At 37.5% G+C, this 12,344-nt stretch overlaps 1 protein-coding gene across 11 annotated transcripts in view; it reads left to right on the top strand.

Annotated features, from left to right (window-relative positions):
- VPS13B (vacuolar protein sorting 13 homolog B) overlaps positions 1 to 12,344 on the top strand; it is a 434,757-nt gene that overhangs the window by 67,759 nt on the left and 354,654 nt on the right. For 10 of the 11 annotated variants that reach the window (XM_077187531.1, XM_077187521.1, XM_077187524.1 and 7 more), the window contains 4 exons: positions 2,697 to 2,888; positions 3,466 to 3,635; positions 6,475 to 6,669; positions 8,196 to 8,320. In XM_077187531.1, the coding sequence (XP_077043646.1) occupies positions 2,697 to 2,888; positions 3,466 to 3,635; positions 6,475 to 6,669; positions 8,196 to 8,320 (682 nt within the window). Of the gene's footprint in view, positions 1 to 2,696; positions 2,889 to 3,465; positions 3,636 to 6,474; positions 6,670 to 8,195; positions 8,321 to 12,344 lie in introns of those variants that run through there. The other variant, XM_077187552.1, reaches the window with a different exon arrangement.

Genomic DNA, 12,344 nt, shown 5'->3' with positions numbered 1-12,344 from the left:
TGAATTTTGTCAATTAGAGATATTATTCATATACATACAATATATACAAGCAAGTCTGATTTTTCCTCTTTGAAAAGGCAGGCTGTTACTACTTCTGGCCTTATTATTTTTGGCCTTATTATTTTTTATATGATGGTATGGTTTTTTGCACTCTTTGGTAGTGTTCATCTGAACTGAATACTGTGTAGAATTGAAAGGATAAAAGTATTTATGTTAACTGCCTATAAAATAAATGCAGAAGTCAGTATGCTGGGTTTCAAACAAATCTCTTTCAGGATTCATTCAAAAGATTGTAATTCAGTTCCAGCTGAAGATTTGAGTAGGTTTTATAAGGAAGTATCCTTCTGTCCTTTTATCTTTCTTTTATTGTTCTCTTTCTTCTCAGAAAAACAACAAACCAAGGGAAGCAGAGGCTATAAATGCTCTCACCGTCAACTTCTGTTAGGCTTTTAAGGATAAAGTTAATTCTTCTGCTGAGTGCCTAAGCCTGTAAAGGCCTGCAGAACATTATGCCAGCTGTGCATCAAATTCAGCACAGTCTCAGTTTATTTGAGGACCTTTATCCTCACCACTGTTTAGAAGCAACAGTGTTTTATGGAGTATGATTTAAACACGAAGGAAAAAAAACCCTTGCTTCCTTTTCCACCAAGCTCAACTTCCCTCAATGTAAGAACTGTTCTGAATGAGTGCAGTTAAAAGAGTACAGTAAAGGAGAGAGACCAAAGGGTTCCTTCTGGCAACCAGAAATCATAGAATTGTTAAGGTTGGAAAAGAACTCTTTAAGTCATTGAGTCCAACTGTTAACCCAGCACTGCCATGTTCACCACTAAACTGTGTCCCCAAGTGCCATATTAATACATTTTTTGATTACTTGCGGGGATTGTGGCTACAATGCTTACCTTGACAGGTTGTGCTAGTGCCTGTAGCCAATTTCAGTGATATTTTTCCCAATATCCAATCTAAACCTCCCCTGGTACAACTTGAGACCTCTCAACCTGTAGCTTCTTACTTGGGAGAAGAGACTGACCTCTTGCCCTTGCTACACCCTCCTTCCTGTTAGATCTAGTGAGCAATAAGGTCTTCCCTCAACTCCTTTTCTCCAGTGCCCTCAGTTCCCCAGAAGTATTGTGCTTCAGGCCTGTCACCAGCTCCACTGTCCTTCTGCAGTCTCAGAACCATTTAGTCTTATGCTTATTTTGTCAGAGTATTCAGTTATGTTATGGTGAGCAAGATATTTAATGTTTAGTGCTTCTGTCAAAGCAATGAAGACATTTTCAAAGTGATGATCTTAGGAAAAAAATCAGAGTGAAGTTCTGCAAGCTAAAAGTGTTAGAGGGATAGGACTATACTTTCACAAGTTATATGTGACAGGAGAACTTGAGCTTCTGAAATCTGCATGATTTAACTGAAGAATTTCCATGAAGTATGTTTAGAGAAATAGTCATGCTGTTGGTGTGACTAGATGAGTAGCCTGTAGTCATTGGTAGCTGATGAGTAGCCTGTATACACTGAATGTGTGATTTTGGTCTATCTTATTACTCTACTTTACTAAACTATTCTGGTATCTGTGTTGACTTTTTAAAAAAAACAGTCTGAGGCATAACGATTAAAGAATTTTTCTTTCTTGTTTTCCATATGTCAGTGAATGGTGGTAAATGTGAATGGAAGGAAGGGTTTATCTTCATTTTTAGTCTCCTTCTTCCAGTCTTGTCATGGCACCTAACCTTTCAAGGGCCCAAATCTGTCATGTCTCTGCAGCACATCTTTTCCTTGATTATTGGGGATACATAACTTTGTGACAAGCTAATAAAGCCTCTTATTTGGCCTTATCATAAAGCAGAGCACTAGGGCTCAGGAGCTCAGTCCCAGGGTAGGGACCGGGTGCCCGAAGCTAGCTCGCTCATGCCAAGGCCGCAGGGCTACCATCTAGCAAGCATGGTGATTATCAGCTCTATAGTGATTGCAAGCTCTCAGGATTTCAGCTCTGCTTGCTAGGTAGTGGTGCCCTGGGCTGGAGGCTGCAGCAGACGGAGAGAGAGGAGAAGGAGAAGGCGCAGGCTGTTCTACGGAGATGGCTTTATTTGGGGAGGTCCGTGAAGGGTCTCTGCTCTTCTTCTTTCTCCCCTAATGGGGTACAGTACGCTTCTTTTATAGGGTTGGAAAGGATCTAAGCTTGACCAATGGGTAAGGGGTTAACATGACATTGCCTTATAGGGTTACAGAGGTAGGTTAGGGGGTGGAGGACAGAAAAACAGGAATTTTCTTTTGCTGTTTCAGCATTCCTATTGTTCATATCCTCCATAGTGCTTTTCCTAAATCTATGGGGTTTACTACAACAAGCTGTAGAAAGTTTTGAACACTGTGGCTGTCATTCACATGTGAGTTTAAGCTGCCATAGAAATTTAGACACCTCCAAAGAGTCCCAAATTTGAGAAATACAAAGTTCATGGAAGAGTTAATAAGTTTTACTCTGCTTGGAGGCAAGGTAGAAATTTGTCCTGTTTGCTCTGCATTTACCAGAAATAATTTCGTTAAAACCTGTTAAACCAGTCATTGTATATTTGTATGTTATATTTGCATAGTTATATTTTTCTGTATGTTTATTAAGTCTTTGATCACAGGATTTGAAACAGAAGTAGCTGATAAAATATGTTATTATGTCCAATTGTGTGTAACTTTTATAAAACTTGTTGTAGTTCCTGGGAATCAGCAAGACCTTTCTTCAGTAAAGAGTGAAGATTTTGGAAATGTTCAGGAGATGTCTACAAAAAGCCTCATTGTGGGTCCACTCAATCTTCGACTGGACAGCAGCGCTGTGCACCGCATCATGAAAATGATAGTTTGTGCTCTGGAACATGAGTATGAACCATACAGCAGAACTAAGCCAGGTTTGCTCCTATTGCATATACACAAAAATAGAGAATTATACCAGACTACATTTAGTGCTTCTAAAGGTGCAGCTTTCAAATAGTTTTTCAAGTCTGAAGAGGAAAATGTAAAATAAAGGTAAATTAATCACAATATCCCTATCAGTGCTGGATGTACTTCTGAGATAATTTCAGACACTTTGAAAGCCATTTGTTTTAATCATAAGCCTCATGTTGAGTAAGAATAGCTTATTTCATTTTCTACTGTATCTTAATTTTGGAATCTTAGAGAAGAAAGTATTCCTACTGGTATTTATTAGTTCAAAATAATAGTTATATAGGATGAAAATGCATGGAAATAAGTTATGTAGACTGTTAAGATGAATTTCTCAGAGCAATACAGATTTCAAGTAAGGAAAATCCAGTTAGTATTGCATTTAGCTTTAGGTAGAAACAGTGTGGAATAACATTATTAACTACGAAGGGGCAGGGGGTAAGCTTGGCATTTTTTGCTACTCCTTAGGCATTTCTGAAACATCAGCTGTAGGGCATATTTTATATATTTTAGTGAAGCATATGTAATCTCCATTTATTGTAGATATTACAGATGGAAGTAGAACTATGCCAAGCTCAGAAGAAGTAGCATCACTGGAGGAATACATTCCCACTAGACTTACAACGTTCACTGTTCTGAAGTGTACCATCATAATCCCTGTGGCAGAATTCAATTTACTAGACCACTTGCTGCCCATAATCATGGGTGAGAAGGTATGTATGCACAGATAAGGATTCAGTTTTTTGTATCAGCATCTGCTATTTCATATAAATTTTCTTACAGGCCTGTTACTCCATGTGCTGGATGTATCACTGAGTTCTGGATTAGTTTGGTGCCTGTGAGCCTTCAGATACCAAAAATGGGAGTCTGACCAGTTAGAATTGGAAATTGAAGGTGTTATGTATGGGTAGAAAAAATACTTTCAAATGAAAAAGATTTTAGAGCATCAAGCAAATGAAAAAGCAATAGCTCTGATCTTTTGATCAGAAGAATACCTGTTCTGCAGGTCTTCATTAGCTTGGTAAAGTATGAAGTCTTTTAATATGCAGGCTCAATAGAGATGACATAGGTTTTAATAGCCAGCTCTGTGTGTACCAGTTCCAGATAGGATGTCAGCAGGACTTGAGCATTTAACTGCTGAATGACAAGCTCAGAGAGACAGGAATTTCTTAATAGCCTTCATTTGTTTTACCTTTTGGATATGTATAGTATAATGCCAGCTAAAGAATCCTATACTGGTTTTATTCTTATTGGTCTCCTTTGTCAATGTGCAAAGTTGAGGTACTGTAGGGGTAAATCTGTGGCTTGTAGTGAAGACTTGCAGTGGGTTTATCTCTTGTGCCAGAGGCTGGAAGCTGTTTTATGGGTAAGGGACGGAGCGGGAAGAAGAGCAAACTCATCCATTCTTGAGTTAAATTTCTAGGAGGTTTTGTCCAATATTTCATCTGATAAGCTGAGACTGCTCTGGTAGCTCATCCTGAAGAAGAAAATGCTTTGAGGAGACCTCATTGTGGTCTTTCAATACCTGAAGGGGGCTTTTAAAAAGGAGGGAGAGGGTTTTGTACAGGTAGATAATGACAGGACAGGGTACAATGGTTTTAAACTAAAAGAGATCAGGTTTAGTTTAGATGTTAAGAAGAAATTTTTTATTCAGAGGGTGGTGAAGCACAGGAACAGGTTGCTCAGAGAGGTTTTTTCCTTTTTAGCACTTTTTAATACATTGCACTGAGTAGTGCAGTGGGTTGTAGTGCTTTTCACCTTATGGGCATGGACAGATGCTATTTTTACAATGGAAGAAGAGTCCCATGTTTGCTGTAGGTTTGAGGTAAAGTTGAATTCCAATGAATTTTTTGGTTGATGTAGTCATTAATTGGAGTCTCAATTTACATTTCTTGAATGAAGGCAAGCGTATTTAAAATAATGATTTTGAAGTTTAGATTGAAAATCATAAGTACATCAACTTATTATCCTATTTTGATGCATATTAAATAAAATTTTCAGATTTGTAGTGTAATTTAGATTGGAAGAGATGTTTGGAGGTGTTTTCCAGGAGTTCAACATCCTGGTCAAAGCAAGAGCAGGTTTTCTCTGTACCCTCCCAGTAGGTTGCAGTAGACAGCAGTAGGATTCTTCTCTGGCCTTCTCCAGATGGTAAGACTTCAGTTGTCTCTGTTTCTCTTAAAACAGAGCTCATGTGCTCCAACCCCAAAGCCACTTTGTTTCCAGCAAACTTATTCTTGTATGCCCATGTCCAACCTGTGCTGGGTGCAGTACTCCATTTTAATGGATACTATGAAAAATAGACTTGGATATCTAAACTTGTGATATTTATTTTCTATGGAATGGCATCTTCTTTTGTTGATATACCTGGCATGTCTGTGAATACACAGAAGATGACAGTGTAAAGGCTAGATCAGCATGAGATAAGTATTATGGTGATAGTGCTTTGGAGTGATAAAAAGGTAAACAAGGTAAAAAGGTTTTTATAGGACAAAATATTTTGACTTGGCATATTCTTGTACTGGGTTGACCTCAGCCAGATGCTTACCCAGCTGTTCTCACTCCCCCTCCTCAACAGAGCAGTGGGGGAGAGAGTGGGATGGGTCAGGGTAGAGGGGGAGATCAATTACCAATTACCAGTATGAGCAAAACAAACTTGACTTGGGGCAATTAATTTCACTTACTGCTAAGAATCCAAACAACATGTATTCCCTATGCCCCTTTTCCCCCTGAGACTCAATTTCACTCCTTCATTCCCTGACTCTTCTGCCTCCCACCCCTTAACAGAGGAGGATGGAGAATGGAAGATGGGGGTCAGTCTGTAACAGCTGAGCTCTGCCATTCCCTCATTCTCATGCTGTTCTCCCTCAGTGCAAGTTCTTCTGGCAGGTTGCACTCCTTGAAGGAAAATCTGCTCCAGCATGGGCTCTCCTCAAGGCTGCAGAGCCCTTCAGGGCATATCCACCTCCTCCAGCATGGGGACCTGCATGGACTGCAGTGTGGATGTCTGCTTTTGTGTTGTCTCTTTCATGGGCTGCAAGAGAAGCTCTGCTCTGGTGTCTGGAGCACCACTGCCTCCCTGTCCTTTTCTGACCTTCCTTTTCATGTTGCTGTTTCTCACTTATTCTCTGAGTCTTTGCAGCCTGTGTGGTGGTTTTGCCCATTCTAAAATGTGTTTGCACAGAGGTGCCCCCAGCTTGGCTGAGGAGCTCAGCTGTGCCCTGTGGTGGGGCTGTTGCAACACTGGCTGGAGCAGGATAAACCTGGCCCAGGATAGCCCCTGGTGTCCCCTCACAGAAGCTGCCCCTGCACCACCAGCACCTGGACACCTGCACCCAAGACAATTCCAGATCAAAAGTTGATTATTTTAAACTTCAAAGAAAATATTTTGGAAAGATTTGAGGCTTTGCACTATAATGCTATGGTATCTATAAATAGTTTATTTCATGTAGATTTTCTTGTGTGTTTAGATAAGAACATACAGATAAATGATACATAATGATAAATAATACATTTACATTATTGCATAATGTTTTTTCCTCCCTGCCCTAGAACTTAAGCGGGCTGTTAAATGCTGCAAGTTTCCAGCCCCTGCGGCCTTTACCTTCCGTGCGGATTCTGGTGGATAAGGTTAACCTGGAGCACTCGGTGCCGATGTACGCTGAGCACCTGGTGCATGTGGTCAGCAGCCTGGGGCAGCCCTCTGACAACCTGCTTCACTACTGCTACCAGCACTGCTATCTGAAGGTCAGTGAGGGCTTGAGATGTGTGTGGAGAACATCATGTATGTTCAGTAAATCTGAAGTATTAGCAGGTTTCCTGAAAGGATGTTTTCAGCTAAGCTGAAAGGCCATAGAGTAAATACATTTCACAGAATGTTGTTGTTTGGGATTGCTGCTTCTGACTCGAGCCAAGTGTTTTGTAATATACACTGCACACTTCATATGAGGAAGCTGCAAACTGAAGCCCCAAGGTCCTTGCGACAAGATAGAATTATTCAGAAAGAAACTGTTTTCCTCATCTGAGATAATGCTCCTGTGGTTTGTAGATTGCTGCAAAATTACAAACTAGAAACTTGATGGGAAGTTAGGAGGAAAAACTGTCACTACTAGTAGTGTTGATAGAGAAAACCCATCAAAGTGAAGATACACAATCAAAAACTGTTAACAAACAATTTAATTGTTTTTCATTTTAAGAGGACAGATCTCTGGATGTTCTCAATTAAAGATGCATTATGTGAGAGGAGCTCTTATTGTGAGGCTAAGGGAAGCTTAAGATACGGAAAACTGTTTTGAGATGGTTCAGTTGCTATCTGCTCTGCGGTGGAGTTTTAAAGCAGGCCTTTCCAGCCTTTTAAGATGTGCTTAGGAAGCTTGAGACCTTTTGGGTGCTACTAAAATATAAATATCTAATATGACTACTGTTAATTTTAATAAATTTCTCAGTTATCTATTCACTTCCACTTCCACTTCACTTCCACGCTGATACTTTACAAAAATTTAAATATTTATTATCTGCATTCAAGAAACTGTGTTTCAGAATTGCATGGCAAGCTTTCAGTTTTCTGGGTGACACGTCACATTTAAAGTGATTGGAATTGCAGTAGTGCAGGTCATCTGTATGTTTTTCAGTTTGAGAGGATTTTTTCTCTTCAGGAAACATTTTAGTAGCAAAATCAGCTTTGGGTTTTAAAGGGTTTATTTGCTAGCTTTAATAGTGGTTGAATTGTTCTGTTCTTGTGAATGGTACAGCATGTTAAAAGACAAGTCTACAACAGTTTGTTTGCCATTGAATGGGGAAAAATCATAAAGAATTCCTGTGATGATTCTTTCTGTAGCCAGGCTCTTATTAAGAAAAAAAGCTTTGAAGGGAAGGTTCTAATTTCCTTAAATACCACTCTTTGGTAACAACCAGTGTTGTTATAATTACTCAAAGTGATTTTACTTTGTATGAAAGGCCTATGTAATCTGCAAGTTTAAAGGATATATAGACTAAAGTATTTGAGTTGAAAAATTGTAATTCAGTATTCTTTTAAATTCAGCAGACCGTAGTTAACATTTTTTGAGTGAAGAAAATATTTTTACGTGCATTTTTAGGGCATTATTTGAAGTAGATTTTTGTAGCTGTATTTATGTTTGGGTAAAAGGAATTCTCTAAAAATAATACACAATTTATTTAATACTTACTGAGTATAAGTACATATGTTATAAAATATCTTGAAAGTAATCTAGTCACATGATAATATACCATTTGACCAACTGCATTTGTTCCAGATATTTGGTTTTCAAGCAGCACTGACTTCTTTGGACAGTAAAGGATTATACTGCATCCCTGTTCCAGTTATCCCCTCATTCAGTACTGCTGTTTATGGCAAGCTGATCAAGTTCCCCAAATATTGGTGAGTATTAAGCCTGTACAATGTGATTAAGTCATGTGAACAATTACTTTTGAATTTTTAATGAGGGATTTAAAAATGCCAAGCTTTGCATATATCCCTAAACTTCTGTGTCCTCTCATATTCTATTACATCTGTTATCATTCATAGGTTTCTTTGTGAGGATAGCTGTCAATAAACATTTTAGACCTGGGTTGGCTGAGAGACCTGGAGCTAATGACACCAAGGTCACAGGTTCAATCCCAGTATGGGCCAGTCACTTCAGATCAGTGATCCTTGTGGGTCCCTTCCAGCTGTGGTACATGGCTTTCTTCTAGACCATGTGGGTTGCTGGAAACAGTTGCTGTTCTTTCTTTAGCTGATACAAAAGTTACATACTGATGACAAGTTGATGTTTGAACTGAATAGGTCAGCTTTTTCTTTTTTAAATTCAACCAAATAAAAAGCAACAAATTGGGGGTAAAACCCCCAAGCATGCCAAATCCACAGTGTTTCTGCTACGCTTTTATTTGTTTCTCATTACAGTTGGAGGTGTAAAGTATTTGTAGTAGCTCAGATGTTAAATACAAATATTTTTCTTCTGAAAACAGTTCTGTACTTTATTGTGAAATGTGCTAAATAATTTTTTTAGCCATAAATGCAGTGGAAATTCAGTATTTAAATGTATCTCTGCAGTTCAAATTTTGTGGTCATAAATGTCAGTATGCAGTAGTTTATACTGATAAGTTGCATTTATAAAAGCTATTTTCAGGAAAATCCATTTTGACAATATTTTGAACAAGGTATTAGTTTTCTTATCCCTCATTTTGAGTAGTAGTGGTCTGCAATACTGCTTTATGAGTAAATCCATGCAAAAAAATTACATAGAGTGACAAGACAATAAAAAAGTATGTTAATTTTAAAATATTTTGGCTTCAAACATTTTGTTGAATAGCTAATTTGTAAGATACATTTGTTTGTCAAACCTTAATGGATTATACGAAAAAGTCTGCTTCTATAGTGTTCTTTAGTGAATTGTTCTTAGAATTGTTCTTAATGTCACATAAAGAATGTACTAATTTTTCTTTCACAAGCTGTGATACCATATTAAATGTAAATGGGTTTTAGCATTATCAGCACACCACCAGGTGGTAGCAGCCTAACTGACTTTGTCATAATTTCTATCAATAGTTTACAAAAGTATTAATGACTTTGAATTAATTGCTGTTGTGTTGTACCATTTGGCTAAAAAAAATATATATATATTTCCAGGATACTCTATAATCAGCACTAATCAGAGTGCTTCAGGACTTTACAACTGACAGCCTTTCCTTATGTTATCTCATGTTTAACACTAAGGTCTGGTTAGTAATCCTGGTTAGCAAACTGCATGAATAAAATAGTGTTGAATGGCAAACTTAAATTTTTTCACTATATTCTAAATCCCATGCTTAGTTGTGCAAAAATCAAAAATTTATTTTAGGGATGAATTTTTAAAAAATCTGTCATCTGACAACTTCATGGTATTCAAGTGCTGCTGCTTTCTCGTGTGTGCTTGTGCTCTTCTGCATGTGCTTGTGCTTGCTGTGCTCCATCTCTTGCTCTCTCATGCTTGGTTTCTTGTGCTTGTCCTTGTGCAGTTTCACACTTGCCCTCACTCTGTCTCATGTTCCTGGTCTTATCCTTACATTCTCTCTCTCGTGCATTCTTGGATTGTCTTGTGTAATCTGCCTCTCTCACATTCTTTGTGTCTCTCTTTTAAAAATGCATTGCATTACCATGCATGCCCAGCTGGAAGGAGCTGTAGTTTTGGGGAGTGGAGGCAGGGGACTTATCCTGCCTTAAAACAGCAAACCATCTATTGGCATTTATGAGAAGATATTGTTAGACCAACACTTTCTGTGGTACTGTGGTCTGGTGTCTTTTGATGGTTTTCTCACTTTTTTCCTCTGATATGATCTCTTTCTATGGCTTATTTATTTCTTAATGAAATAAAAAAAAACTTTATAAAATGAACTTAGTCCAGCCATTTATCTAAACTAAGCAACACCAATTTGTGAGTAATAAAGTAGAAAAACAAATGAGTACAGCAGCAGCCTGGTTAAATGAAGTGTAGTTTGAAGTGAGTAAAAGTCCAGATGAAACACATCAAATAGCACTTCAGCTAAATCGAAATCAGCATGAGGACTGAGAGCTTCATTGAAGTCATGCAGTGAGTGAGAATTAGTCTGGTAGGATAACCTGGTAATGTCATTAAACTTAAATTCAGTTCTCCCTCCCAAATTATACCACCTGCTTTATTTGGATTTGTGCATTTCACATTCCAGAGTTTCTTAAAGTGCACACATCTGATGCTACATGTGTTCTTCTATTTCTTCGTAGAAAATACATCCCACAGACCATACCTTTTAAAAACAAAGACATTTTATGAACTGTTATGGAATCCCTTAGGTAGTATGTTTTGAGTTAGCAGTGAAAATCTCAACTTTATTTCTGACATAAATCAGTAGAAAAGGTTTCTTTTCTGGTTTCAGTACAATAATCTACAAGTTACTGTTATATACAGTGTATTATACTGTAGTAATATTAATTTTTTAAAACTAGTTGATAAACATTGGCAGGCTGTTTTAACAGATAAAATTTCAGCAACATCAGTCCAGTAAATTCTAGTAAATGACCATAAACAGTCATAAATGTGCTGTTTACCTATCAGATTGATGTCTCTTTTAATTTCAGTTAGTACACTTTCTTTGTATAAAAGAAATGTGCTCAAACTCACTAGTTAGCTAAGTCTTGGACATTTTTTAAATTGCATAGCTAATCTGTTTTTATTGGAAAGTACAAACCATCTGGTCTTTTGTTTTTGTCAAGTGTAACAAGATGCAAAATACAATGTTAATGTCAATATTTTACAACTGCTTTATGTAGTGTTGCATGCCAGATTGTAAAGCAGCTTTCAGAGCTTTCAGGAGGATGTCTAAAACCAACTGAGAATTAACAGAATATGGTTAAAAGCCTAGAGTGAATGACAAGAATGTTTATTGCCAAACAGAAATCTTGAGAGGAATTAGATGATTTTCTTTTATTCTTTTGGCTTCAATGTCTCTGGTAACAGATGAGGTAATCTGGTGTGAGACACTTCAGTGTTGTAACCTTCTATCACTTCTAAGATACCACTTCATTGTACTTCTGAGGAATGCTAAATTAACAGTACAGAATATGGATTTGTAATAGCCTTCCTTTTATTTTCCTGGTATCTGATTGACAGTGAAGTGTCCTCTCTAGGTTTTGAGCTAGGTATCAGTCTAGTTATGTGTGTTATTTATTGCTTTTCTTAACCTGTCTTCTCTAAACAAGTGTTTCAGGCTCGTGTTTTTGTTTTTCTTTATCAGGTCTGTAGGAAGTTTCTCACTCACTGTCTCTACCTGTGGCAGATTTTCAGGCTGTGAGCTCTGGTAGAATGAAATTATAAATGAGAAATTATAAATAATTTATAATGATATATATATATCATTATCCCTGATTCCTTTCTGTTCAGCTTCTTGGTCCTGTAGTCTGCTTTCAAGAGATCTGTTTTCTGGATAGTGAGTCCCCTCTTTATTATTTGGATACCAGAGCAATAACTGCTGTTTGCTGCTTTCAAGGAAGCACCAGTACAGAGTTGACTAATAGCTAGTCATGTTAAGTTTGAGTGTGTGAATTAACCTTTTATAAAGAGGTTGAGGACCTGCTGGGTAAATTATTATCTAGGACTTCATGGTCTGCACTTGAATTATTAGAGAGTACAGAGCATTTAATTGGTTGTTTTTGAGTTTTTACTCTGTCAGAACAAAAAACTTGAATAGAAACTTGCAATTAGATCTCAATAATTATTAGTTAACGAAGAACAGTCTTTGAGATGCTTTGCAGTTTCTGCCAAGATTCTTTCTTTTGAGCTGTTCTCTGCAGACTGTCTTAAGAAATATATTTCAGCTTAAGTACATGCAGTGTGCTAATCTCTATCAAGAATCATCTTTCTGATGAAGAAGGATTTTTGGTAACAGGAGAT

Source organism: Agelaius phoeniceus, chromosome 1 (genome assembly GCF_051311805.1).
Source record: "Agelaius phoeniceus isolate bAgePho1 chromosome 1, bAgePho1.hap1, whole genome shotgun sequence".
Lineage (NCBI taxonomy): Eukaryota > Metazoa > Chordata > Aves > Passeriformes > Icteridae > Agelaius > Agelaius phoeniceus.
This window is presented reverse-complemented; position numbering and strand designations above follow the sequence as displayed.